This window comes from Podarcis gaigeae (assembly GCF_964106915.1).
Source record: "Podarcis gaigeae genome assembly, chromosome: 2".
Taxonomy (NCBI): domain Eukaryota; kingdom Metazoa; phylum Chordata; class Lepidosauria; order Squamata; family Lacertidae; genus Podarcis; species Podarcis gaigeae.
Genome location: NC_139679.1, coordinates 88360812 through 88388033, shown reverse-complemented (window position 1 = coordinate 88388033; position 27222 = coordinate 88360812). Strand labels below are relative to the sequence as shown.

The following is a 27222-nucleotide window of genomic DNA, read 5'->3' as shown; positions in this document are numbered from 1 at the left end:
TGTGACTATTAATTCACGGGAGACTCAATTTTTCAGAAAAGTGACACATCAACTGGGCCAGTTTTGTGGCTGTCCATGGTAGCCAGACATGCTGAACAAATCAGTTTCCTGCTTGTCCCACAAGGTGCTTGAAGATGTTTTAATTTTTTTTAATAAATATTTATTAAGGTTTTTTTTAATAAAAGAAATACATAGATAATAAACAACATTACTTATGTCATAACACAATTTCATAACTTGTTTGGACTTCCTCACGTCTCCTGCTCCCACTTACATCGTTAAAAGGTTTTTTTCAAGCAAATTATCTTGTTTACAATCTTATATCCACTCATTTAAGTATAGTCTAGCAATTCTCCGAAAGGTTTATGTTTTCCTTAATCTCACTTATCATCAAGTTCCAGTCTAGTTTAGTGGTGGCCAATTATTTATGATCAAGCATCCTTCTTAACATTCAACCAAATTACAATATTTTTGTAAATAAATCTTAAATTTCTTCCAATCTTCTTCAATCCTTTCTTCTCCCAGGTCTCGGATTCTGCCAGTCATCTCCGCCAATTGCATATAGTCCATCAGCTGCATCTGCCACTCTTCCAGTGTGGGTAGATCTTGTGGCTTGAAGATGTTTTAATTGCAGGCATGCAATACTCCTCTCTCGTTGAATGGGCGTCCTTAAAACCAAATTCTAGTTTAAAAAGAAAACCACACACCAACACTCATTGATCTTTTATTCGTGGAATATAAAAGTCTGGCACTGACAGCCAAATTAAAAAAAACAAAACACATAAAAAGCCAGCATTGCCACGAATCTTTTTTAAAAAAAACAACCACCCAAGCATTTCAAGTGTTGCTGTCTGGAATTTACTCCTTGGCTTACAAAAAACCCCGGCTTAATATTTTCCTCTGTGCAATTATCTAGCACACAGTTGACATAGTAGCAACACGTTAAGCAATACCACCTCAAGCCTCTTAAATAGCAGATATAGTCAGTTCCATTTTGCCGGGACTGGGTTGAGATCATCTGCTTATTCAAGCAATGACCAGAGACTCCTTGCACAGCAGTACCCAAGCTCCAAGAATAGGAAAAGACCAGGCAATATTAAAATAATTATCACCTGTTTCCCCAGAATGTGGGTCTCCCCTCCAGGAGTCACTATGAGGAATCTAACAACAATGGGATTAACTCTTCAGACATTTTGGGTAAAATGTATGGAGTTTACCCCTTTTTTCCAACTACAAAGGATAGCTGCAGGAGTATAAGAGGCATGGGACACAAAACAGTAACTATTTCCAGAGGTTTACATGTAGAAATACTATGTTACAATGATTACTACCTTTCGGTGAAAAAAATACATTTCTCTGCTTAAATGCAAGAAAGGTGGTATGCTGAGGCTGTTGATACAGCTTTGGTTTGAAGTCATAACTTCCTAATTAAACCATTAAAATCTCTCTCTTTTTTTTGCAAGTAAAGCGAGTTCTTTATATGTAGAATCACCACATGTACAAATCCCTACTCAGTTCACTTAGCATCTACCAGACTACAGAAAAAGTGAATGGGAGCAAGATAAAGCTCTAGGCACACTTAAAATTGGGATGCAACAGGGAGGGGGGGAGAGAACAGTCCAAAAGCACTTTAACATGGCCATTTCACCCCTTACATCATATGCAAGCTCATATATAACTTTAACAGAGATAAGCAAGGAAAAGGCACAAAAAAACCCCTAATGATTTACACAGTTTCAAAAACCTGATGTGGTCTTCATCAATACAACAAACCACTTATCCTTTTCTTATGAAGTCGCCAGACTGTTTTAATCAAGCTGCAAAGTCAGCTTCGCTTGATTGTGCTTAATATCCAGCACACAAAAATTCTATTCCATTTCTACCATTTTGTTTCCATCAACTTAAAAAAGACAAGTTGCACTTTTTCACTTGGTTACGTAATAAAAACTGTACACATGTTCAGCATCTAGGTCCATCATGGAACTCTTTGGTGTCGTACTGTCTGGATTGCAAAGTCAAGGAGTTTTCGTTTTGGAAAACAGAAAACAAAACCCACACATACACAGTGGCAATTGCTTGAGAAGTTCCGGGCATCTCCAAAGAGATTTGGGTGTGCACCTTGAGGCCCCTTCACGGCATCACTGCTGCTTCTTGGGTGGAACCCGGGACCTCGCAATCACAATGGGAACCGCCGCCAACAGGGCAATCAGTCCGGCCCAGAGAGGCCGGTAGAAGAGCCAGCCCACCGAAATGGTCAGCAGGGACAGAGAAGTAGCCAAGCAAAAGGCAAATGCTTTCAGGCCAAGGTTGACCAGGTCCCGGACTACTGGAAACCAGTCCACTGTAGTGGGAAAGAAGAAGTAAACAAGACATGAAGCAGTGACACACTGGTGAAAGATCAGCATGATGACACGTTGCTGCTAAACCGTGCTTTAAACCTCATCCAGCATTCTCATAAATCTTCTTCCTCCCCAAATTACCCACCACTAAGTCAGTAAAAAACAAACTTTGCCCTAATCCTCTGAGCACTGAAAAGCCTCAGAGGACAGAAAGCAGTGCAGAAGGACGGGGGAGATCAAAGCTCAGGTCTCCACTTGGCCACGGAATAAGCTTGGGCTTGTCACTTGTAAACTGAAAGCATACCATATATGCCACCCCGAGCTCCTTAGAGGAAACAGAGGTGGGATACAAATGTAATAAACAAAATAGTTTCCAGTAAGTTTGGAAATCTGATTTGACAGGTGGCAGCATCCTCTGTACAGTCCCTGGGTATCATCTTAAGGCACATGAGGCCACCTCCTTGCCAGAGCTGAAAAGGTCTGGACCTGGTGAGCTCCCTGGTGGGGGACCACAAATAAGCGGCTCCATGATGGAAGGCAGGTAGGATATTAATGTAAGAAAAATAAGAATAAGGTTGCCATCCCTAACTGTCCACTCAGAAGTCAGCCCTGTTGAATTGAACGGGTCTTACTCCCAGGCAAGTGGGGTTACGATTGCAGCCTAAGTCATCCGCCCCCTTCACAAAGGGGGAAAGCAAGGCCTTTGAGAACCCAGAGTCTCATAAGAGATTATGCAAAAGCGGTAGGACTCGACATATTTTCTGTTGTGTGGAACATGGTTCTCATTCACTTCTGTTGAGTTTCACACCCTTACTGCAGCTCCCCTCGAAAACAAGCAAGTGCCTTCCTTCCCCCTCTTAGCAAACCGTATTCTAAACTAGAGTGTCCTGTGAAAGCGCCTCCCTAATCCTGGGTCCTGGATCATCAGCATGAGAGAGAACACAAAGCACAGGAAGGGGAGGACTGAGCTACAATTCATCTGTTAATGTTCATGCCCAGGAGCAAAGACTCAAAGAATTGTAGAGTTGGAAGGGACCACGAGGGTCATCTAGTCCAACCCCCTGCAATGCAGGAATCTTTTGCCCAACCTGGGTCTTGAACCCACAACCCTGAGATGAACAGCCTCATTCTCTACCAACTGAGCTATCCCAGGGGATCACTATACTTAGGGCTTTTTTTTCCAGCCAGAACTCACCAGAATTCAGTTCTGGCACCTCTCAGGTGAGTGCCATTGCCATTATAAGAAACAAGGGAGATATTCATTGTGAGTTCCAGCACCTCTTTTTCTAGAAAAATAGCACTGGCTACACTATTATAATGACAGAGTTCCCTAGGTACAGAAGTTGCTTGGATCCAATATATTGATAGCTAAATAAATAATAACTTGATAAATGCTTTATTTATCAATCAAGTCAGGTTGCTACCAGCAAAACTTACCCAGGGTGTAAAAAATCCTGGTCATAAGGCTGATGCCTACAAACATAGACATCCATCCAGCTGCACGGAGGCCCCAAGTCTTCATGTTGTTACTTTCATGCTCTTTCTGGAACACCTCCTAAAATGTGTTCAGTGTTCAGTGAGTACACCAAGCTTTCCTATAAGACCCAACCTGCTACCTCTACACATCACCGTTCTGAAATTTTTATGCGTAAGACAATGGCTATGTTTGGATGCAACACGAAACCATGCTTTAGTGTTACATGCATGAACATGATGTCCAAATGCAGCTGATATAAATCTATACACACACTATTTACAATATTCAACAAAGATGGAAGCAAACAACTGACTTTTTTTCCTTAAAAAAGAAGCAGTAGCAGCAATACTGACCTTCCTGCCCTTTGTAACACATAATGAAATAACATTCCATTAAGTTGATCTACATTGCTAGATTATATCATTACTCTTTTGGGTCAGAGTGTGAGATAATCCTTGATTGGAATCATGCTGATCAAGTATGTAGCGGACACACCCACCCAGCTCCATCTAGCCTGGCCTTCCCCACCGCAGTGCCCTCCAGATGTTTTGGACTTCAAATACCACCAGTCCAGGTGAAAGAGATCAAAGTCCCAAATGTCTGGAAGGTTGACACATTGTGGAAGGCAGATCCAGCCAGACACACACACACACACACACACACACACACACACACACACACTGCTTCTGTGTTTTTAACAGATGGGGGTGGGCTGTGATTGGAGGCAAATGTGTGAAACAACCTGGGGGTGTGGGAAAGAGGAGTGGAGTGAGGAGGCTAAAACATATTGCTGGAACAGAAAATAAAGATACAACACCATGTAGCACCATTTAGTACAAAAAAACCTAGACTTTTTTAATGGTGTATGCATTTTTTTTTTAATCCTTTCTGGATAGTGTACCACCTCATCATCGTAAACAACTTCTCTTTCTGAGATAAAACTCTGCAAATTTAACAAGTCTGGAAAATTTTCCCTGCGTTTGAATCAACTATTCTACTGGTCTTCCAACACCTCCAATGATTTCATTTACAGAAATGCAATGTTCCTCCTGTATATCCTCCCTATGATAGAAAGAATTCCTGGCTGGCCAAGAGACCAAGGAGCAGCCATATACCAATGATATGCAGAAACGCTCCTACTACATACCTACTCCTATGACACCCTACCCTCCTTGCCAACCAAATTTCTCTGATTTCTTACTCCATCTACTACAAAGATTGACTCATCTTCACCTGGAAACAATGCCTAGACCTTGAACAGGTCCAAAACTGCGAGTGAGGACACAGTCACTGACCCTTCTGTCCTGCTGCTCCAATGGTTCCCTTTGCTTGACATTTAAGTGGGGCGAGTACAGATGCCGCTCCCAGCCCGTGCCTTTGCCTGCAAGTTTGAAATCAAACAAAAAGGCAAAGGAAAGCACACACAGCTGAAGTCATTGCGATGTCAGCTTATTGGCAGGTGGGCGGGGTGCAAATGAACCGCAGTGGTTGTGGGAGGTCAGGATCTGGCTGGCCCCCAGTTCTCTGCAGCAGATGTAGCTCAGCATTTGTCTGCCTGGTAGTGGCTCTTCAGGGTTTTAGACAAGAGTCTTTCTCAGGGGTCAGCAAACTTTTTCAGCAGGGTTCACTGTCCCTCAGACCTTGTGGGGGGCCAAACTATATTTGGGTGGGGGGGAATGAACGAATTCCTATACCCCACAAATAATCCAGAGATGCATTTTAAATAAAAGGACACATTCTACTCATGTAAAAACACGCTGATTCCTGGACCGTCCAAGGGCCGGATTGAGAAGGCCGCATCCAGCCCCTGGGCCTTAGTTTGCCTACCCGTGGTCTTTCTCATCCCTATGTGATATTGTTACAGATTGTGGACCCTTCACATGCAAATCACATACTCTATTACTGAGCTACAGCCCTTCCTCAAAGACACAAAGTCCCAAGAGAAAAGAAGCAGAAAGTAAATTGGATTCTGCTGCATATCTCACTTATACATACAAGGAGAAGACCATTCTTTCTCGTGTTCTCCTGTATCTATAACTCTTACCTCAGCAGAGAGCTCATCGGGATAGAGGATCTGCAAGATATCCCCAGCCTTGGTTCGGTATGAAGCCAACTGGTCCCCTTGCTGACGAGCAATTACTGTCACCTGAAAAATTCCAGAGTTGAAAACGAGAGTCTTAAAAAGAGCCTTGCATGTTAACAGTTTCATTACACAGAAGTGTTATCTCCTCACACAGGGAGGAGTAGGAGAGATCTGGAACACTTACTGTATCTGCTGGACCCAGGTGGGATGAGTCTCCACTCAAACCTGCATAGAAGAAAGAAACACGAAGATCTCCTACCTGAAAGTGGGAGAAACAAACAAGGTAAAGGTGTTGGTAATAGAAGCTTTCCAGTGGAGATTTTGGAAATCTACCGAGTTCATGCTAAGTAAGTTTCCCAAGTGACATTCTTGATTTTGCAATAGTGCAGAACTTCCCTGCAAGAAGCTCTCTCATGTACCTGAACCCAGCACTAAGCAGGATCCCTACCTCCGCCTCTGTAAAGGCTGGGTGATCATACTAGATCTGAGTATTGTTCTCTCTTCACTTCAGCTGCTGTTTCACTGCAAATGGGTTTGTAGTTACCTGCTAGTGCTTTGAAGCCCCAATTTTGGAACGTCAAAGCACTAAATTCCTGATGTCATTTGTGACATCAGGTGATTGACAGGTGGGCAGTCAAATTTGGCCCATTAGGCAGATTCTGATAAACATCTGGCCCATGCAGCCAAAAAGGCTCCCCACCCCTGCTGTATAGGATTGTAACCTTATAGGAACGAGAGTATATGACAAGACAAACAGTATATACAATATAACTGCAGTTATTAGTGGTGGTGGGAAGGCAACAGAGTTTTGAATCAGTTTTTGAACTGTTAATTGTAAATTGGTTTCTTACTTCTGGACGTCGAGGATTCTCACTGTGAAAAAAGTAATCCCCTGAGCGGATCACATCAGCGTGGGGATCTTCCAGTTTTGCCAAGCTCATCTGTTTGAAGTTATCAATCTTCTCAACAAGGCCTAGGAAACAAAGGAGATGCTCTGTTCTGTGATATTTAACTACAATAACCCAAACAGACATTCTGGATATGTCTCGAGTGATTTCCACTCTGCAGAGGTTCAACAAAACCCAGTTGGAACTGGAAACAGACTGCTAAAGTCAAAATGTCCTTTTATCAGTTTTTCCATAATTTACTCAATGTGGAATGATCTTAAAGCATAGTCTAACTACACCAAAACTAAAAGTTCTTACCTTTGGAAAGAAAGAATCTGCCCACTTGGACATCAGGAGCAACTGCAGTGAAAGTTTCAACAGCCATGGCACTGCATGGAAAAAAGTAATTGCAAAGTTTCTTCCAACTCAATAGACACAATGGCACAGAAAGGGTTAGCAAAGATTTCTATATAGCAAAACAAGCACGCCGTGTCAGGAAACCTACTCAAATGTATTTGCTAAGTGATTTACAATGCCATCCTTTTCTGACTGCAGAATACCTAACAGTATCGAGTTCAGGATTTAAGCTACAATCTTAACCCCATTTACCTGGGAGGAAGCACCACTGAATTCATTAGGACTTCTTTCTGAGTAGACGTAAGTGAATGAGCCATCATTCATTTCAACCCGTTTCATAATGGGCAAGGTTATTTGAGATGGTGAAATATGGGGCTTACCTAGGATTTTTATGACCAATTTCCCGATCAAAATTTCTGCTGTTCACAACTTCCGATTTCCATTCAGTATCTAAAAGGGAAACAAGAAAGTATATAGAAAAAGACACCAAGGAGATGTTAGTTTAGAATGCCCCCCCAACTTCGATTTGCATACGCAGTACAACCAGCAAGGGGTACTTGCATACTAAAAAAGTGCGTAACAAATGGGATTGGATTATAAGCCAGGAAGTGAACAACTTGAGAGGTGTACAGGGTGGGTGAGGGATCTGAACAGAACAAGGTTGTGTCTGCTGAAGAAGCTAAAGCAAGCCAACAGAATATGCAATGTGGAAGAATATGGAGGAGGGGGCCCAAATCTCATCCATTTTCGAGAAGGCAATGGAATTACTGGGAATCTTCAAGCCACAACTTTTAAGATTTCCTGAAAAGCAGACTCATTCATTGCATTTTTGAGCACTGAAGCCCAGGTAGTCATAGCATAACATGCAAATCACTCATGCAGGTATTCCCCCCTCTCACAAAAAAAAGGCATATTAGGCTTCAGCCACCTTTTGCCTGCCACATCTTTGTAGGCAACCCAACTGGATAATTATTCCATTCTGAGCTCCTTGAAGGACACATGAAATATAGCTGCAGCACATAAATAATGCCACAAAAGTGAAGGGTAAGGTTGCTGCCATTCTCCTGCCATTGTTTGACAGCTGCTGCATGGCAGAAATAAATTCAAGAGGGGCAGGTCTCGCCATCACTTTATGCAACAACACAGCACACCTTCCCCCACCTTAGAGCTGAGGAAAGTGATGGTGAGAGCTGTCCCTGTTGAACGTATGCCTGTCAAGTAGCTGTCTGAAGGCACAGTTACAAGTCCTAATGGGAGAAATTTGTGTGCTAGTCAACTTACTATATGAATATCTGGTTTCTTTTTTCACTTCACCATTCTCTTCATATTCTCTACGGGGGGTGGGGGGAGACAGAGATGTTATGCACACACCAAAGTGCAGTCTGCAAGAAGTCTATATTTGACACAGCTTTATTGTATATGAATCACAGAAAAAACGTTGGCAAATGTCAGTGTAACATTTTAACATTTAACATTTTAACTAATCAGGTCCAAGAGACCTTTGGTCCAACAGTGCTGCTTCTGTGGGATAATGGAAAGCTCTGTTTAGATCAGGGTTAGCCAAGATGTTAACTCCCGTCAACTGCGCACCGCTGAGCTAAGCTGGCACAGAGATGTGCCCTGCTAGCAACAGGAATGAGAGGGAAGCAATAGCAAGGCTACTGCAAGGAAGGGAAGAGTAGAATATTCAGTAAAATGGGTCCAGGTTTGATGTAACAAAGGAATCTGGAGCAGTAGGCAAGATGCCAGCATCCACGCCAACTGACTATTTTGGCACAAAACCCAGCCAAGGTAAGGTAGGGAGAAGGGTTGGAGGCATGAGAACCAGTGGTAATATTTTCCCTATAGCTCAGTGTCTCATACTTTCCACAGCAAAAGCCAGCTATAAACAAGTGACTCATAGTTCTGTGTTCATTTGCTCTTTATAGATTTGAATAATCAGTCACCATGGGGTGAAAGTATATACTGCATTCCAAAAGAAAAGACTTGACCAAATAATTGTTGTAGACCTCAAGGGTAGAGCAGAGAAAATAATTAAAAGAGAAAGTTATGGGGAAAAGCTACAGGTGAACATAAAGCTGTGTTCTGGGTTATAGAGTACAAGTCCCTATGCCCAAACACACGCCCCACTCCCACACATATGTGCCATGACAGAGAAAACATTAATAAGTTCATCTTACTTGGAATCTTCATATTCTACCCATTGATACATCTCCACATTACGCTTCAGCTTGACAGCCCGGATAGAAAGTCCATAGCTGGGATCATATAAAGGCTATCAAATGCAAAACAAAGTTCCAATCAGGACATCTGTAGTTTACAAAGGTTTCCCAAGACTTTGGGCGGGTGAAGAGACAGAGAAGCAAAAGGTACTACTTAAATCTGGGGCGCAATGGCATGTCTACAAACTTGTTAGGTGTTGGGCGTTTGCAAATTAGAGCTAAGGTCCCTCAGAGTCAGAAATCTTCCTTAGTAGCCTGCTGAAAAGGTCTGACAAACAATGACTCTGCCCAAAGTTTTCTGCTGGCTACAGGTATTCCCAAGCCCCAGCTGGCTTTTCTGATTGGCCAGGGGTCCTACGTAAGCCCTATCAGGGCAAGTCAGACTCAGTTCTAGATAGGGTTGTCAGATAAAGTGAATGCCTTTTCAGAGAAGAACTGCTAACAAGCATGGGAAATACAGGAAGTACGCCAGGAAAAAAGCAACTTTTGCCTGGATTTTGAAGGACAACTTGATCGTTCTTAGACAAGCTAACACAAAAGTGCAAGCCAACTCATAAGCCCATTTACTAACCTGTGAAATGCAGAATCCTAGCTAAGTGGCCTGACTGCCTGGCAAATGTCACAGCTCATGATGCTACCACAGAGTTTTATTTTAACATACATTAGACAGCGGAGTTTGGGGTACCAAAGGGGCCCACACTTAAGCCTTACTTAAATGATACTATGGCATCATTACATTGTAATGCACGGTCTTACAAAGTCCTTAGCAGAGGACTTTTCTTACTATGGCTTAATAAAAGGATCTCACTTTTGAGGTTGCTGGTAGCTGATCCCTGAAACACATCAGTGTAGGAGTGCTTTCAAACATAATCAGAGGACCTTTCCCTCACTATATAGGCAGTTACCCAGTAAGAAAGGTTCTGAGCCAGAGGGCAAGATTTCCAGGCATCTAGACTTGTGTGTCATAGCACTGAGAAATTAACCTCTGTACTTTGCCCCCTACATAAAGCATTAGGGAGCAGTGTTTCCAGAAAACACAAAGTGGCTTGAGCCATAACTTTTGCAGCATTGTGCATCCCAGATGCTCACTCTAACTTACATCTTGGATCACATTTGAAGTTGCAGACTCTCATGCGTACATAAAAAAAACAAAACCCATACAATGGGGTGAAATAAACAAGCACAAGCTTTTTCAGGCAAGGCATGGAAATGTATGGGATAACTGAAGCAGCACTTTTTTAAAAAACAAAAACCACTACAATGTGGAGGTGGGGAACGATCTACAAATTTTTCTGGTAAGGCCACTTTACTTACCTTTGAAGTTCTAAGGGGACCTGATAGGTGCACGAGTTTCCTGTCATTCTCTTGTAATACATTCTGGATGTCGTCGAGAGGGACCACCAGAGAAAGCCCTTCTTCTAAAGAGGAGGCCGTCTTCAGCGCTCGCCCCTACAGACGACAAAATGCGAGTGGGAAGAGCACACTTTGAGGCAACAACACAGTGGAACGTTGTGCTAAAATTGACCTATAGAAAATCCTTGCAAGCAGAGGTGGGGGAGCTTTCAGGGGTTGCATCCCAGCAGTGGGAAGAGCAATGGGTGAGTCTTACACCTTTGTGCCCTGGGCTATATGACAGCCAGGCAAAAGCCACATCCCAGTGTTCCCCAATCTCTCCACCCACCATTGAGGCAAGCACTCTGGTTTAAGGACACATTTCAGGCAAGCAAGAGCACTTGAATGGTAACAGTGAGGAAGTGTGTCAGGGCTGTGTTCTGGGGAGAAGCTGGATGAATTATGGGATGACTTCAGGCTTGAGATACAGAGGAAGTACCACAGTTGCAGAGCAATGCAGAACCACCTAGGTAAATGTAAAGGGACCCCTGGCCATTAGGTCCAGTCGTGACCGACTCTGGGGTTGCGACGCTCATCTTGCTTTATTGGCCGAGGGAGCCGGCGTACAGCTTCCGGGTCATGTGGCCAGCATGACTAAGCCGCTTCTGGCAAACCAGAGCAGCGCACGGAAACGCCGTTTACCTTCCAGCCAGAGTGGTACCTATTTATCTACTTGCACTTTGACGTGCTTTCGAACTGCTAGGTGGGCAGGAGCAGGGACCAAACAACGGGAGCTCACCCTGTCACGGGGATTCGAACTGCCGATCTTCTGATCGGCAAATCCTAGGCTCTGTGGTTTAACCCACAGCACCACCTGCGTCCCTGCACAACCACCTACTCCCTTGTAATTCTGCCAGTAAAAGCAGTTAAGACATTTTGAAAAGGTCTGCGGGTGACATTCCAGATAATGGTATGTAAAGATTTTTCTTGTCGTTATTTCTGAGATGCAAAATTAATGCCAAAATTACGTTGTGAGGTTCTGGAGGCAAATACATTAGCACTTATCACAGCTGCACAAATGCAAAATAATTAAGTTAGGGCTGTAAATTCTTCAGAGGAAGCTTGAGCTCGATCTTTAAAAGCTATTTCCAAAGGTAACTTTACTGAGCAAAAGAACACACTCAATAAAGTGGGCTTAGAAAGGAGCCCAGGAAGAGAGCCATAGCTCGGTGGCACAGCACCTGTTTTTCCACCTAAAGGTCCCAGGTTCAGTCCTCAGCATCTCAAGGCAGGGCTGGGAGAGATTCCTGCCTGAAGCCCTAGAGAACCATTGCCAGCCAGTCTGAGTTCTACTGGGGATCCCCAAAGGGCCTTAATATTTTATACCCCTGAGCTACTTGAAAAAATAATTCCATCCTCCCTGCCTTGACTTACCTCATTGGTAAAAAGAACGTAAAAAGAGAGGGCAAATGCGGCAAGTCCTATGAGCATCCCTCCAGAAGTTTCACTGAGGCGCTCCAGAAATCCAGGCTTGCGCTCACTTGTAATTTTAACATGTTCTTTCTTGCTACCGGTGTCAGAAAACTGTTATAAAAGAAAAAAAAACAAAATCAAAAGGAATTACTTCTGGGCAGAGTTCCTACCATGGCATGCTCAACACCCAAAAGAGAAATCAGCAGGTTGGCGTAAGCCTCTTGACAATGTGTTCTCTACCAGACAGTTTACAAGCAATAGAGATCATATTTTCACATAGTCCATTAGTGCCACGAAAATAGGTACTAAAAATAGCAAGGATGAGATTTTCCCAGGGGGGGGAAATAGTCTGCTACAGCAATGGTGGTAAATACCAGTTTTTATTTGGCAAAAAAGTGATAAGCATAAGCTAAGAACCTACTTGCAAGACAGCAATTCAGTTTCCACCCCACCCTAATGAATACATTATTAATGCTCACTTACAACTACCTATGCACATTTTGAAAAGGAAATACCCAAGGCTGCAGTTCTAAGACTACTGACATTGCAGTGCTATTCCAGTCCATAAACAGAGTGGTCACTTTCAGCTCTTTTTCAACTGGAAAAAGGATGCAACAGTGCATATGCAACCACCACCACTGAATGCAGGTAGCATTCAACACTTTGGCTGGTATGCATGAAGGAACACTTCAAGCAATCCTTCCCTTCATGGTTCTGGTGGTGGGGAAATACTCTGGATTTTTTAAAGGTTAAGGGGGAATAAAGAAGCATGGAATGCTCAGTCTAAACATTCAACATCATTCACAGACTCTACTTCTCAACATGTGCTAGGGCACAGGACTAAATAACGCAGTTTAAAAATAACACTATGAAGAGACACAGAAGGATTATCAATTGCCCACACTGAAACACATTTTAGGGTGTGTCTACTCAAAATATTTTCTACAGGTGCCCATAGCAACTGGCTTTCTGAGCCAAGCAGACACACACTTGCTTCCCAGGATGACATGCAAAGAAGTTGTATGTGCACATGCTACTCAGCTAACTTCTGCTTGTTTTAACCACAGGGCAGAAGTTAAAACAAGACCATGCTCAATCATTGGTTCTGAAGAACTGGTATCAAAGCACAGTTGGTAGAAACAAAACACAAATTCTTTAAAGAAGTTCAAAAGTGTTCAATGGGGCTTACTCCTAAATTAGCATGTAAAAGACTGCAGCCTTCGTCTACCAGCTCATTTGTTCAGCTTTATAGTTTTGCCCAGGGGATGAAACTTACCTACCTACTCAAAGTGTACTGACATATCTCTTCCTCCTTTTGACACTGTGCTGCCCCATCTGGTGCTTCTGGCAACCAGGCTAGCATAGTTCCCTCCAGCCAATACTTTCAGAAGAGACCCCACTAAGGTGGCAAACCTATTCACAACTACCTGGAAGCAAGTCTCACTGAACACAGTGGGACTTACTTTTGCATAAACATTCATAGAACTGCACTGTACATTTCACATGATGTTCAGCCTACAGGTTTAATCTGTGGGTGGCAGCTAGCTTGGCTATGTATCCTTTTAGTAAAATTCAACAGTTTTGCCAGTCTTCCTTGATTAATTCCTGATCGAGATCTTGGTGGTTGTTGAGGTTGTTGTTGTTTAATTAAATACTTGTTGACTGCAGCCTAGCGCCCTTTAATCCAGGCATAGGGAAACTCGGCCCTCCATATGTTTTGAGATTACAATTCCCATCATCCCTGACCAGTGATCACTGGTCCTGTTAGCTAGGGATGATGGGAGTTGTAGTCCCAAAACATCTGGAGGGCCTAGTTTGCCTATGCCTGCTTTAATCACATTAAACCCAATGGTGTCGTTTTAACTGCACAGGCATATGCAAGCAGAAGTAAGCCATGTCAAATTTGCCCTGGTAAATGACAGAATGTTTTTAGCGTGGCTTCTCTCTTGCCTTTTGTCCATTTACTTAAAAAAGATGTTACTGTGGGGTGGAAAGTAGAAGCCAGTCCCCTTTAATCTGAGCATGTGCTGCAGCCAAGGTAAGATGTATGTTTGTACTTGTACGCACTAGAACCAAAAAAAGGTCCGTTTTCAAACAACACCCTGAAACAATTCATAAGCAGACGCCCTTTTCCAAGGGAATAGCTGCGCTAGTTGTTGGCAGCAAAGAGCATGCAGAGTAAGTCACACAGCATCTTGAGGCACATGCTGGTTAACAACGCCTAATGTCTCAGACTCAGAGGAATCGGTATTTCCGTAGCAGTAGTAATAGAAACCACGGAGGAGAAAACGATTCCTCTCCATTTTAAGTCCTGCAAGCAGCATCTATTTAACTTCTCCCCATCAGGAAAAAAAATAAAAGCACATCTGTTCGTTCCCGCGCTGACAAGCCAGCTGATCTCACGCCACCCGATCCTGTGCACATTTACTCGGAAGCAAGTCTCGCTGCGTTCAATGAAGCTTGCTGCCTCCCAAGCCAGAGTGCGTAGGATCGCAGCCCCGGGATGCCCGCAAGTTTTTGGTGTGTCTCAGCCCGTCTCTAAACCCGCGAGCGTAGAGATCTAGTTGAGATCCCTGCCTTGCAAAGAGAGGTTGGGCTACAGGAGCCTCGGGGTCCCTTCCAACAGAACAATTCCATGGTTCCTAGGGCCACCTTTAAGGAAAAGGAGACACACACTTACATTTCGAGACATCTTGAGCTTGTGAGTCTCTAAGCTCCGCCGTAAGATCCTTAACACTGGAAGGAAAGAACGGAATGCAAATCCTCAGGAATCCCCACCCAGGCAGGGGTTAAGCCGTCACTCCCACGGGCTGCCCCGCCCCTCCGCTGCCGAGCAGGACGCTCGAGGCTGTCGCGCGTGCGCACTCCCTCCAACGAGCCTTGGCGGGCATGTCAGGGAGCAGAGAGCAGCCGTGGAGCATGCTGGGAAATGTAGTCGTTCAGCGGGACAGGGGCGGCCACGTCTATTTATTTATTCTCTCCCCCTCCCCCGCTGGGACTATCATTGAACTTCCAGGCGTTAAGTAATAATAAAAAGGGGGCGGTGGTGATTTACCACACAGGCCGGCGAAGCATGTTTTGTGGAGAAAAGGATTTACGCGCACAGCACGCCGGGAAATGTAGTACTTCAGGGATAAGCCGACCACGCCGAGCTCTTCTCCTCCCGTTAGTTATGCCTTTGAGGCCCCGCTAGAGAACGCGGGAGGGAAGGCTCCGCCCCTGCCCGGCTCCCCTTGCGCGCCTCTGAAAGAACCCAGCGCTCAGGCGGGCTCCTGGTCTCCTCCTCCTCGGGGTCCTTCCGGCGCGGGTGAGAGGTCGCCGCGAGGGGGAAAGCGCGCGGTCCGCTGTGCCGCCGGCTCACGGTGGCCGTGCTGGCGGGGCCGACGGACGGGTCGCTCGTTGGGCCATCCGGTGCCGCGGAAGGAGCAACGCGCTGCTCGCGAGCTCTCCCCAGCCATGTCCTACTGCAGGCAAGAAGGTACTGGGGGCGAGAAAGAGAGAGAGCGTTTCCTTATGGGGGTCTCGTCCCCAGCTCCTTCTCCCGAGGCGCTTGGGAAGGAGCACGCATGGGCCGCCCTCTTCTTCCCCTTCTCGGTTTTCTTTACCCTCGCAACAGCCCTGCGAGCTGGACTGATCGAGAGTGACCGTCCCCAAGGTCACGGGGTGGGAAGCCATGTGGCTGAGGAGGGATTTGAACCTTGCTCTTCCACATTTTAGCCACGGAGGGTGCGGTTGGTCAGGTTTTTTAAGAGGGCTCATCTCGTCTGGTGGTGGTGATAATAAAAAATAATAATAATAATAATAATAATAATAATAATAATAATAATGAATAATAATTATTATATTTTATTTATACGCCGCCCAACTGGCTGGGTTTCCCCAGCCACTCTGCATGGCTTGCAGCACGTATAAAAACATAGTAAAACATCAGACATTTAAAAACTTCCCTAAACAGGGCTGCCTCCAGGTGTCTTCTAAAAGTCAAATAGTTTCCTTGACATCTGATGGGAGGGTGTTCCACAGGGCGGGTGCCACTACAGAGAAGGCCCTCTGCCTGGTTCTCTGCAACTTGGCTTCTCACAGTGAGGGAACTGCCAGAGGGCCCTCAGAGCTAGACCTCAGGGTCCCAGCTGAGCTATGGGGGTGGAGACAAATGTAGCGCTACTGAGTCAGGTGTTGGAAACGTGGTTTTTCAGGACACCTTGTTTTCCAAAGGCTTTTGGGTCGGTTGCAAAGTTTGCTGGTCACGAAACATCCCAGGGACTGAAATCAGTTGTTTTGAACATAACATTGCTGCCTTTATTGTTAGTTCACCAAAGCCCAGCACTGTCAGCTCTGACTTGGCAGTATCTCTGTCCTGCAGGGATGGGGAACCTGTGACCTTTATTATTATTATTATTATTATTATTATTATTATTATTATTAAGTAGATTATTAGTAGACAAACACAACATATGAACACAAGCTTATATTTATTTGTGAGCAAGGAATTTTGGTGTTAAGCCACAGCTATTTTATATACTATTGTAGTATATAGTTTTTGATGCTCATAGAAGGATGCTGTTCCTTTTACTGACAGTTAACAAAATGAGGCTTGCTCAGTCTTTCCCCCCACTCTCTTTCTCAGTTTTCCCTTCCTTCCCCCACAGAATAGAGTGAATGAAGTTATGACACTGTCTAGCAGTTGCTTTCCAGTTATGCAATGATAAATATGTTGTCATATTTATCATTACATAACTTTCAGAACTGTAAACTGCAGCACCTGCAATTTAATAGTTGAGTCTAATAAGGAGTTAGGTAAATAGTTAGGTAACTATGGTAGTAATAAAGTGGTACTGATTTTTAAGCGAAAGCAATGAGTTGCGATTTACGATTAAGCTAAAGTCACTTAAAGTCTTAAATCAATACTTCTAATTATGTTTGTGGGGGTCTGCTTTGTCTAAGTGAGACTACTGCTGTGAGTTTGTGGCTGAAGGAAAGTTAGAAACTGAGATATGAAAGCTAGGAGCTAAATGGCACCTTAAGCCTAGGTTGTGGGCACAACAAGGGAATGTCTAGGGGCTCTTTTTTATAACAAGAATGCAAAGCTGAAAATGAACTGCAGCTAAAATATTATGTTCAGTTTTCACATGGTCTAGTCCTTCCCCTGCCTGCCCACCCCCTAATATTCTCATGAGGGTCTCCTCTCCAGTTTTCAGAGAGTAGCTGGAAGGCAGAAAAAGGCCCTCCTTTCCTTCCACTCTGCAGTTTTAATCAAATCTTAGGCACACTACTCTGCTCAGAGCTCAAAAAGTGCTATCACTAATGAAATTCCCTGTCGCAAAATGCACCTAGAACAATGGGAGTTTTGAACAAAGGCTGTGTACTTGAGAGACATAGTAGTACTGTACATATTACAGAATTGTAGGTTTGGAAAGGACCCCAGGAGTCATCTAGTATTCTAACCCTCTGAGAGGCAGGAATCTCAACTAAAGCATCTATGACAGATGGCCATCCAGCCTCTGCTTAAAAACCTCCAATGAAGGAAAGTCCACAGCTTCCTGAGGGAGTCTGTTCCACATCATTGTCAGATGCTGTCACGGCACTTGAAGTGTAACTTTATTGGTAGTTCAGGCAACTCGCCATTTGCATGGGGGCTGCGTTCCGGGTCATTGTGTGCTTGTGTGAAAATGCATATAATTGGAACACTCATTGAAAAAGCGTGCAAAGACCCTGCCCTGCCCTCACCCTGTTACTTTTTGTTACGTTTTTGGGTCACTTCCAGATTCAGCCTGATGCATGTGTGTGTTCATGCATATATTGGACACACCTAAAACAGCCACTCCTGTATTTCATTTCTATTATCTATAGATCGTGTACTCTGGTTATATGAGAACTCACATTTGGAAAATGAGTTCACACTACAGTTGTACCTAGGTTTTCAAGCAGCCTAGTTCTCAAATGTTTTGGCTCCTGAACGATCAAAACATGGAAGTGAATGTTCTGGTTTTCAAATGTTCTTTTGGAAGTTGAATGTCCAACAAGGCTTCTGCAGCTTACGATTGGCTGCAGCCAATCAGAAGCCATGTTTGGGTTTTCGAACATTTTGGAAGTTGAACAGACTTCCGGAATAGATTTCGTTCGACTTCCAAGGTACGACTGTATTATTATTTTGGATTAAGAACAAAAGCAAAATATCAGGTAGATAAATTTTTGAAATCCACGTGAAGTCTGTAATTGACAAGGAGACAACATTTGCAGTAATCTCTCTGAAGAATTGTCTTTCTTTTTTAAAAAATAGATCTGAATGAAGCTAATCAATTCTATGAAATGACTGGGGTGAATGTTGTTACAAGATGATGTAATGCTTCACTTGCCTCTGGCCTGTGTGAGTTACTTTGGGTTAGGCAGCACTTCAGGGAAGCCTTTCATTGGAAGTGCTGATGCATGATTTCAGTGTTCTGGGGGCTGACAGTGGGGATGTGTCCGGGGAAAATCTCCATTGCAGGGTTATCCCAGGATAGCTGTTTCATGTGACCATATTTGGCTTGCTCCAACACCACACTATAAAATCAAAGCAAATTGATTCACAATGGAAGTTAAATTACCCTGCTGCCATCATAAGCTCATTACTATTTGCCCCGTCTTTGTTGACTAATGAGATTAATTGATCTCTGATCCCTTCGTACCATTTTTTAAAAAGTGTTTGTGGACAGTAATCGGTCTTTTAGAATTAACAAAGCCTTCTCTCAAATTTTATGTGCGAGTCTTCATCAAAAGTTAGGGAAATACAATGGGATGAAGCAGAAGAGCCAAAGGCCTCTCTGGATCCAGCCCAATGTTTATCCTTAATTTCTGAACATCCTCCAGTTCGCTTTAACCAAATGTAATGGCCAGAGTCATGCACACAACTTTGATTGAAGCCTCTCCAGTGCCAATTGGAAGAGAATCATGAGCTTCTATTAGGAATGCATCTTTATATGGAATTGTTCAAAGGCTTCTGTTGGACAACTGCTCTGGACAGACTGTTCTGTCTGGGCCTAATGCTCTTTGTGTCTCTCTTTTTTTAATTTTCAGGAAAGGACAAAATTATATTTGTGACCAAAGAGGACCATGAGACTCCAAGCAATGCTGAATTGGTAGCAGATGACCCCAATGATCCTTATGAAGACCATGGTCAGTAGTGCAGAAAGCATAATGTTCAATAGGGCTGTATACTGGTATTGAAATAACATCATGATAAGTGTTTCAACACAAATTGCTGGTTCCTGTTAGCAGAGACATTTGCTGAGTAGCTTGTAATAATTCAGGGTACTTAATGTGTGCCCTTCCATGTTTCCATGTGTTTAAAATTGGGTTTTCTTTATTATAAAAAAATGTAGTCAGGAATCTCTAGGGGGCAGCAGTCACACACAGAGACAGCTATGCTTGCAATGTACTGTGTTGGCTGTCACCTGTATATGATCCTATCTGAACCCTATGTCTCAATATAAACTTTCGTGGTGTGGATTTGTTTTAAGATGTCTGTTCACTGTGTGGCTGGCAGTGAAAAGCCTGACATTTTTCTCACTTCTCCATAGTAAAAACAGCTGTGCTAAACTAAAAAATGTGTACAATGTGTTTTCTAAGCTTATGCCCCGTTTTAGCTATCTTGGGGCTTCAGCAAAACAAACAATGTAAAACAAGTAATAAAAATACTTTAACCCGCCCCCTCCCCAACAGCTAAAACCAGTGTATAAAGTAAAGGTATCAAAGTTATATTACTGAATAACTTCAGCAAAACCACACATATCTGGGATTATTTTTCATGGGGCTGGTCAGCATTTTCAGGCATTTCCTATACTAATTTTATATATAATAAGCTGCTAATTTAGAGAGAGTTTGGGGTGAAAGCAAGAAAATCTGGTGCGGAGTAGCCACTGATAGAATAGCCTTATCGCTTTACTAATAGCAGTACTTCCACCATAGAAAAGTTTCTGTTCCTTGTATTTAGGACACCTTTGGGAGCCTCAAGGGGTCTAAGCCCATGGGGTCTCATATGGACCCTCAACTTTATTTAGCACATTTGGCCTACATCAATAAAAGCAATGCTAAATCAATGTGGAAAGTTCTCTTAACTAATTTCACTTGGCATTTGTGCCACAGTAATGGCAGAGCCCCCAGTCTGACTCCTCTTCGTGGTACTGTACTCTTGGTCTAAGACAAAGGTTTTGGTCAGCCTGGAGTGGGTCTTTTTTACCTTTTCCCCACAGTAGTCTGGACATAAGCTTATTCATTCCATAGAAGGGAGTACTAAAAACTGTGATACATTCTTCAGTGTTGCCTGCTAAATAAGCAGTCAACTGAACATAAACAAGCAGTGTACACCAGGAATATATAAAACAAGGATAAGTATGTACATGAAAACAGGATCTGTGGGAATTGTGAATGAAATGCAATAAAAGGTTAATGAAACATAACTTCAGTTATTGAATTAGAAGCAGCTGTTCATAGACCTTACTCTAATGCATTTCATAAGAGAATACTAAAAAAAAAATAAGTAATTTGAAAGCTTGCTGTGATTAAGGTTAACCTTGTAATCTTCAGATAAAAAGAAATAGATGTCCCTTTCTGTGCTCCTAAACTCCTAGGCTTCAGCCACCATCTGCATCTTATTGCAGAAAGCCGTGCAACAGCAGAATTTGAGTGTCTCTCACCCTCTCCTTCAGCCTTCATCATTTCAGGCAGGATGTATTGCTGGCCAAGAACCAGCATAGTGTCTACAGACTGAGGGGAAATGGCTTTGCAGGCTGTTGGCACCTCCCATTCTGAGACTCCTGCGGCAGCTTCTAAAGGTTTAGAGTTGAATTTCCTACTGGCCAGGAATACAAAAAGATGAATGATGAAGATTTTCCTCTCCGCCCTTCTTTTTTGTCTTGGTGAAAAGCAGTTTTGTTGAGGGGGAAATCAATGCGATCTTGTTTAAAAGCAAACCCACTTCCAAATGTGAAGCCAAGTGAATTTATAGCAGCGCTAAACAAATGAGTTAAATTGACCCTTCAGTTTGTTAAGAGCCAGCTAACTGGGGTCTCCCATTTGTTTCAGTGGGATTTGCACAGAATAAACTCCTAGTAGATTGTACTTGTTTCTACCAGGTTTTTGTTGTTGTTATATAGTTGAAAAAATTACCATAATGTACCACAAGGCCTTAGTGCAACAGTGTTTATTTTTAATTTGACATTTGAATGACATTTAAAACTGTTTTCAAACTTTAGCATTTTGGTTTCATTTTAATTTAGTGAGAAATATTGTGGTGTTGTGTTTTCTAGTATAAAAGATCCCACCCACACCCAAAGTAGCATAGGGAATTATTTTCTGAGAATAATCTCTGGCTCTTTGTATTGTCATGCTGGGATTTGACAGTACAGTATAGCTCTCCAGCTTTCCATTGCAATAGCTTCTAAAATATAATTGGGGTGGTTATAGCAGAAATTGTCTGGTTTTACTGATTTTGGCTCCTATCCGAACAGAACTTACCTGGGAGTAAACTCAATTGAATTCAATAGGACTTACTTCTGAGTACAGTATATATTTAGGGTTGCAGCTTATGCTGTCTCAATAATTTTACAAGCAGCTCCCAACTTCTTCTGTTTCTTCAAGAAACAATTGTTAATGCTTATAGTTCTCTTTTGAGAATGTTTCAGCATGAGTGCCAAGCAAAGGAAACCATGCATCATGTACACTTTAGGTGTTTTGTATTTGACTGTCCTCCCTGTGCTGGAAGAAGGGAAGTTGTCCTTAATCATAGACGGCAGAAAGTCTTATCAAGAACCTTCAGCCAGTGGTCATATAATGCATCAGTTTTGAGTTCTAGTTCAAGAGGCATAAAAGAGGTATTGACACAGCCATCATAGAAGAAAAGTGGCCCTAGGTCATTGAACACTTTCCTTGGCATTTGTGAAGGGTTGTTTTCTTGGCAGATTTTTTCCTAGTTCCATGAACATAGAAAGTGTTCCACAGAATCTTCTTCCTAGCCAAGAGGCTACAGTACAACAGTTGCAAGCTCCAGTTCTTCTGTGCTACCTGATGCCAACATGGGGTCTTCCGGTCATCTTCTCTCATCTGCATTCAGCGCGGCTTGTATAATTTGCAGAACTTGGGTTCCTGCGTGCTGTTTAGAAAACCCCCACCTAATAAAACCTTCCTGCACAAACTTCATTCCGTAGCAAAAGGTAAAGGTAAAGGTAAAGGTACCCCTGCCCGTACGGGCCAGTCTTGCCAGACTCTGGGGTTGGTGCGCCCATCTCACTCAAGAGGCCAGGGGCCAGCGCTGTCCGGAGACACTTCTGGGTCACGTGGCCAGCATGACAAAGCTGCATCTGGCGAGCCAGAGCTGCACACGGAAACGCCGTTTACCTTCCCGCTAGTAAGCGGTCCCTATTTATCTACTTGCACCCGGAGGTGCTTTCGAACTGCTAGGTTGACAGGCGCTGGGACCGAACGACGGAAGCGCACCCCGCCGCAGGGATTCGAACCGCCGACCTTTCGATCGGCAAGCCCTAGGCGCTGAGGCTTTTGTTACTAGCCTACAATTCATTATTAGCCCGCCGACATCTGCCTGTTTTCATTTGGGGTATATCTACAGCTTGAAAGAAGGAAAAGAATCGACCTGTAGCACTTAAGATTTTGTGAGACTCTGAACTCCCATCAGCTCTAGTCAGCGTAGCCAGGAGCTAAGGATTATGAGAGCTAAGGAATATGGGAGCTAGGGAGTATGGAAGCATCTCGAGGGCCACATGTGCCACAAAGCAATCAGTGACTATTTGCAAGGCTATTTGTATTCTGAAAATACAGAGAGATACTGGGTGCATTCAGCTGTGGTCAGAGAGTATTCCTAAATTCAGGGCCATGAGCTTCCTCTCTTCCCTCCTCCAGTGGATCTACAAGGAAATCAGAAGTTTTCACTTCTTCTTTTTCAATGGACTGTGGTTACTCATTATGTCTGAACCCAGAATAAATTGTATTTTGGCCTGTTTCCCTAAACCATAGTTAAGGTTAACCACAGTTCTGGGTTTGGAAGCAAAGGTTTTTGATTTCCTCCTTGCAGCCACACTGCAAGTGGGGATTTGGCATTATGTCTGAACTCTGTATCCATGACTGCTCAGGAAGCAGATTTGCACAACCAAGTGAACTAGTTAATGTGGGAATGGTTTACAATAGCTTGAATGTGATTTAGGTTGCACTCTTGTCCTTTGGACTCGGTTATCCTGCCCAACATGTAGAGTGGAATTGGAAGATTTTAAATTTTATGAGTGGTTTTTAACATTAATAAATGTTTTAACACAGTTTCAAAGTTACTTGGATTATCTGCTTTCATAGTTCTTATGCATCTCTACTTAGATGTAAGACCTAGGTAAGTGGAAGTAGGACTGCAGGGGCTGAAAAATCACTCTCATTCCAAGGGTTCAGACTAATAAGTCCTATAATTTTGCATCAGTGTTCAGCCTCATTAGTGCTCCTATTGGATGCATAGCAGCAGGGCTTGGTGAGTTGCATCTGGAGAATTTCGTGACCACCGTGTGATCACTTGCTTTATGGAGGCTGCTCAGATTTGCAGATTTGGAATCTTGTGTTTTTTTATTCATAAAGCAAAAACACAATTATGCTGTTCCACACAAAAGTTACCCTTCACCTGCTTCATGTTTTCAGTCCCAGACGTGGCTACTCATTTAGGAGCAAAAACATGAAAGCAATGAAGGGTTTTTTTGTGTGATTATCATCGGCATCTTTTATGTTTGCTTCTAGTGTCACTAGCAGTAGTAGAAGCGGCATCTTGTCAACAATAGGGTTGATTGTAAGCAGACAATTGATTGTATTGGTTTTAGGGGAATTGAAACTTACTGTATGGGCTCAGTGTGAAATAGTTACCCTTGTTCGTCATATTGAATCTACAGCACACAAGTTCAGTCACATATCCATTATCTGCCATTAGCTTACTGATTCCTTTTTTTCCTTCCTAGGTTTGATATTGCCTAATGGAGATATCAACTGGAATTGCCCTTGCCTTGGTGGAATGGCGAGTGGTCCTTGCGGGGAACAATTCAAGTCCGCCTTTTCCTGTTTCCATTATAGCAAGGAAGAAATAAAGGGATCCGATTGTGTGGACCAGTTTCGTGCAATGCAGGAGTGCATGCAGAAGTACCCAGAGCTGTACCCCCAAGAAGACGATGACGATGAAGAAGATGAAGAAAAGCAGGGCAAAGCTCTAGAAGCTGCTGCTGCTTCTGTAACCAAAGAAGAAGAGAAGGGATCCAGCTAATAAAGCTCCACGGAGGCTTTGGTCTCCTTTCCAACTCAAAGACACACTATAACTTATGCAAAGCATCGTCTTTCCCTTCCCTTTCCTCCCCTCCCCTCCTCTCCCTCTCTGCCCCTTCTCCCGATCCTTCAAGGAACACCCTTCACCTCTCTTCAGTGCACTGTGTCCTGTGAAATTACTTGCTGCAAGGAAGTAAGACACCTTGGCCTCATGGTCTCAATAATGCTGCAAAGAGGTCAGTGCATAGCAGGGGGACAACCCATTCTCAGGCACTGCCACTGCTTTAATAGTTATTTCCTTCTCCAGTCATGTTAAGTTTGCAGGTTGACTTGAACAAGACTAGTAGAGAGGTGGAGCCAACACACAATCCGGAGGAAATCGGTCAGCAAGGCTGTCCGGTCAGGGTTGATTTTCAGTGATTGTCTCAGATATTCCCAATGCTTTTTGGGGGTGGGGTGGGAGGCATAAAACTCTTAAAATTGATTCAGAAACTGTTGAGAATGATTGACGTTTTCATTTGCATAGTTTATATGCTTTAATAGCATGTGAAATTTGCATACGCTACTGATTTCTGGTAATGGAAAATTATTATGTGTGTAAAGGGAGGGGGAATGATTTTTGCATTATTTTTTTTTGAAAGTGTTGATCAGGTCTTGATTTCACTGAGTTGATAGGGGAGAATGCTAACTACTGTTTCTCAATGTTCCTGATCAACCCTGCTTTTGTGGGATTCCTCTCTGTTCAAGCCTGTCACTTCTCCAGACAGGTTGCTAAAATAGATGCCCTTGACAAGGAAATTGCAGTGTTACCTGGTGTAACAGCCTCTGACTAGATAATTGTGACTAGAGTGTACATTAAAGGCAAAACCTTTCTACCTTGCATCGAAGCCTTCATGTCTTTTATTAATGTTGGCGATTGATTACTCAGTTCTTTTCCTGTTGCTATTGTAGCCATGTTACTGTATCCTGGAAGATGCACGCTAGCAGAGCTACACTGTGTTACTTAGATTTATGGATTTTTGTGTCTAGTAGGTGAGGTTACACTCCAAGCATATCTTTAGCAAGCAAGTACAGTGTATGCTGAAATCAAGCCACATTAAAATCTCCAAAAGGTTTTAACCTTGGTGCTTGCTGGTACAGTAAGAACATAATATGCAAACAGTTGATGAACCTTCGTCACCTGATGTCACAGAGGCCAACCAGATGCCTATGGGAGACCTGAAAGCTGGACAGGAGCGCAGCAGCACTCTGCATTGACGATTTCCAGCAACTGGCATTCAGAGACATAATGCCTCTTGCCAGTGGAGGTAGAACATGGCTAAGCTGCCTAGTAGCCGACGATAACCTTGTCTTCCATGGATTTGTCTAAACCTCTTTCAAAGCCGTCCAAGTTGGTGTATGTTTACAGTGGTGTTAATGAGCTTCCAAGTGTTACCAATTGTCACTTTAGCAGCATATTATCCTCTGCGCAGACACCAGACTGTTAAATGTGTTGCAAGTGGCTCTCGTTGCTGCCTCTTTTCTTAAGTGCCGCCTGATTTCTATCATTCACTTTTCATTTAACAAAGTGGAGTGGAAGTACCAGCTCTCTGTCAGCAGTTCACTCCTGGGATGGATAGCAGGCATTTCGAAAGCGCATTCTACTCTTTTTTAAAGAGAAAAAGAGCATGAAAAGGCCTCTCAGTCTGCATACAGAGTAGGCAACAGAACAGGTGCCAAAAGTGCAGAAGTGATAAAAGCTTGGCGCCTAAGCCGTTGGCCCAAAGAGATGGAGCCTCGAGTGATCAGATAAAATATGGGGCACTTGTTAAGAGTGGGGTTTACCTGGACCTGTCATTTCTGAAAAGGAAACTCAGCTGGCTGGGTATTAAGGCAAACAAATTGCCAGCCTTTGTATTTTCTCATCTCCTTTCTCATGCCTTTTTTCTTTCTTTCACATTTTGAAAATGATTTATAACAGTGTTTACAGAATCTGGGTGTTAATGTGCCTTTCACAAGAGACTGGGAGATGCTTCTTTGTGTGGCCATCCCACAACAGTCCTGCCAGCCTTTGAACACCGTAGGACAGGCATGGGCAAACTTGGCCCTCCAGATGTTTTGGGACTACAGCTCCCATGATCCCTAGCTAACAGGTCCAGTGGTCAAGGATGATGGGAATTGTAGTCCCAAAACATCTGGAGGTCTGAGTTTGCCTATGCCTGCCATAGGACCTAAGGGCCACCGTAGGAAATGGCTCTTTTGTTGCTCCTGTAAGGCCTCAAGGCAGCCACAGATTTACATATGAAGATATTGGCCCCCATTTTAGAACCTGTCTAGCATGAGCAGAGAGGAGTGAGAAGGAAGAGGATTCTTCAGTAATGGCTTTGAAATGAAAGGTACAGTATTTACCTTTCAGAACTTCATTTTCAGCATTTAGTAAATACCAGTATTTATTTGGGTGGGGCATGTGTAACCAACAGAGCAGTTGCAAACATGTCCGGTCTATGTACTTTCTGTTTCCCATTCTGTGCTGCGAAAACAGAAATCGGCATAATTCTAGTTCACAAGCACATGAAACAATATGCATATTGCAAGTTTGCTTTTATAAAGCGAATAGAAGTCCAAAAATGTGGTGCATGGGCCTGTTGTGAAATTGCCCAGTTTAGGGCATTCCATTAAGACCCTCATTCCTCTCTGGTTCTTGCCTCTTAAAACAGGGATCACCAAGGTGGCACCCTCCAGCTATTGTTGGACTCCAGCTCCCATCAGCCCCAAGCGGCATAGCCAGTGGCCAAGG

At 43.4% G+C, this 27222-nt stretch overlaps 2 protein-coding genes across 2 annotated transcripts; one reads left to right on the top strand and one right to left on the bottom strand.

Moving 5' to 3' along the window:
* Positions 1-711: 711 nt before the first annotated feature.
* TMEM43 (transmembrane protein 43) lies at positions 712-14991 on the bottom strand. The gene is made up of 12 exons (XM_083724932.1): positions 14851-14991; positions 12132-12281; positions 10680-10814; positions 9324-9418; positions 8425-8474; positions 7524-7593; positions 7105-7175; positions 6751-6872; positions 6084-6158; positions 5861-5962; positions 3777-3894; positions 712-2341 (listed from the first exon to the last, which is right to left on the bottom strand). Exons 1-12 carry the CDS (start codon positions 14860-14862, stop codon positions 2139-2141), a joined length of 1203 nt encoding a protein of 400 aa, XP_083581058.1. The 5' UTR covers positions 14863-14991; the 3' UTR covers positions 712-2138.
* A 528-nt stretch (positions 14992-15519) lies between these two features.
* On the top strand, positions 15520-25328 carry CHCHD4 (coiled-coil-helix-coiled-coil-helix domain containing 4). Its single transcript, XM_083725456.1, has 3 exons — positions 15520-15648; positions 19227-19325; positions 24149-25328. Exons 1-3 carry the CDS (start codon positions 15627-15629, stop codon positions 24445-24447), a joined length of 420 nt encoding a protein of 139 aa, XP_083581582.1. The 5' UTR covers positions 15520-15626; the 3' UTR covers positions 24448-25328.
* Positions 25329-27222: the final 1894 nt, after the last annotated feature.

What these genes read in the sequence shown, in the direction of transcription:
- TMEM43 (XM_083724932.1), bottom strand. An exon ending in GTCCCCTTAGAACTTCAAAG is followed by an intron (nt 9,419 to 10,679) that starts GTAAGTAAAGTG and finishes TGCATTTGATAG; the next exon opens with CCTTTATATGATCCCAGCTA. An exon ending in ACCTGGGTCCAGCAGATACA is followed by an intron (nt 5,963 to 6,083) that starts GTAAGTGTTCCA and finishes GGAATTTTTCAG; the next exon opens with GTGACAGTAATTGCTCGTCA.
- CHCHD4 (XM_083725456.1), top strand. Translation starts at nt 15,627, where the DNA reads ATGTCCTACTGCAGGCAAGAAG. An exon ending in GTCCTACTGCAGGCAAGAAG is followed by an intron (nt 15,649 to 19,226) that starts GTACTGGGGGCG and finishes TTTAATTTTCAG; the next exon opens with GAAAGGACAAAATTATATTT. An exon ending in TGATCCTTATGAAGACCATG is followed by an intron (nt 19,326 to 24,148) that starts GTCAGTAGTGCA and finishes TTTCCTTCCTAG; the next exon opens with GTTTGATATTGCCTAATGGA.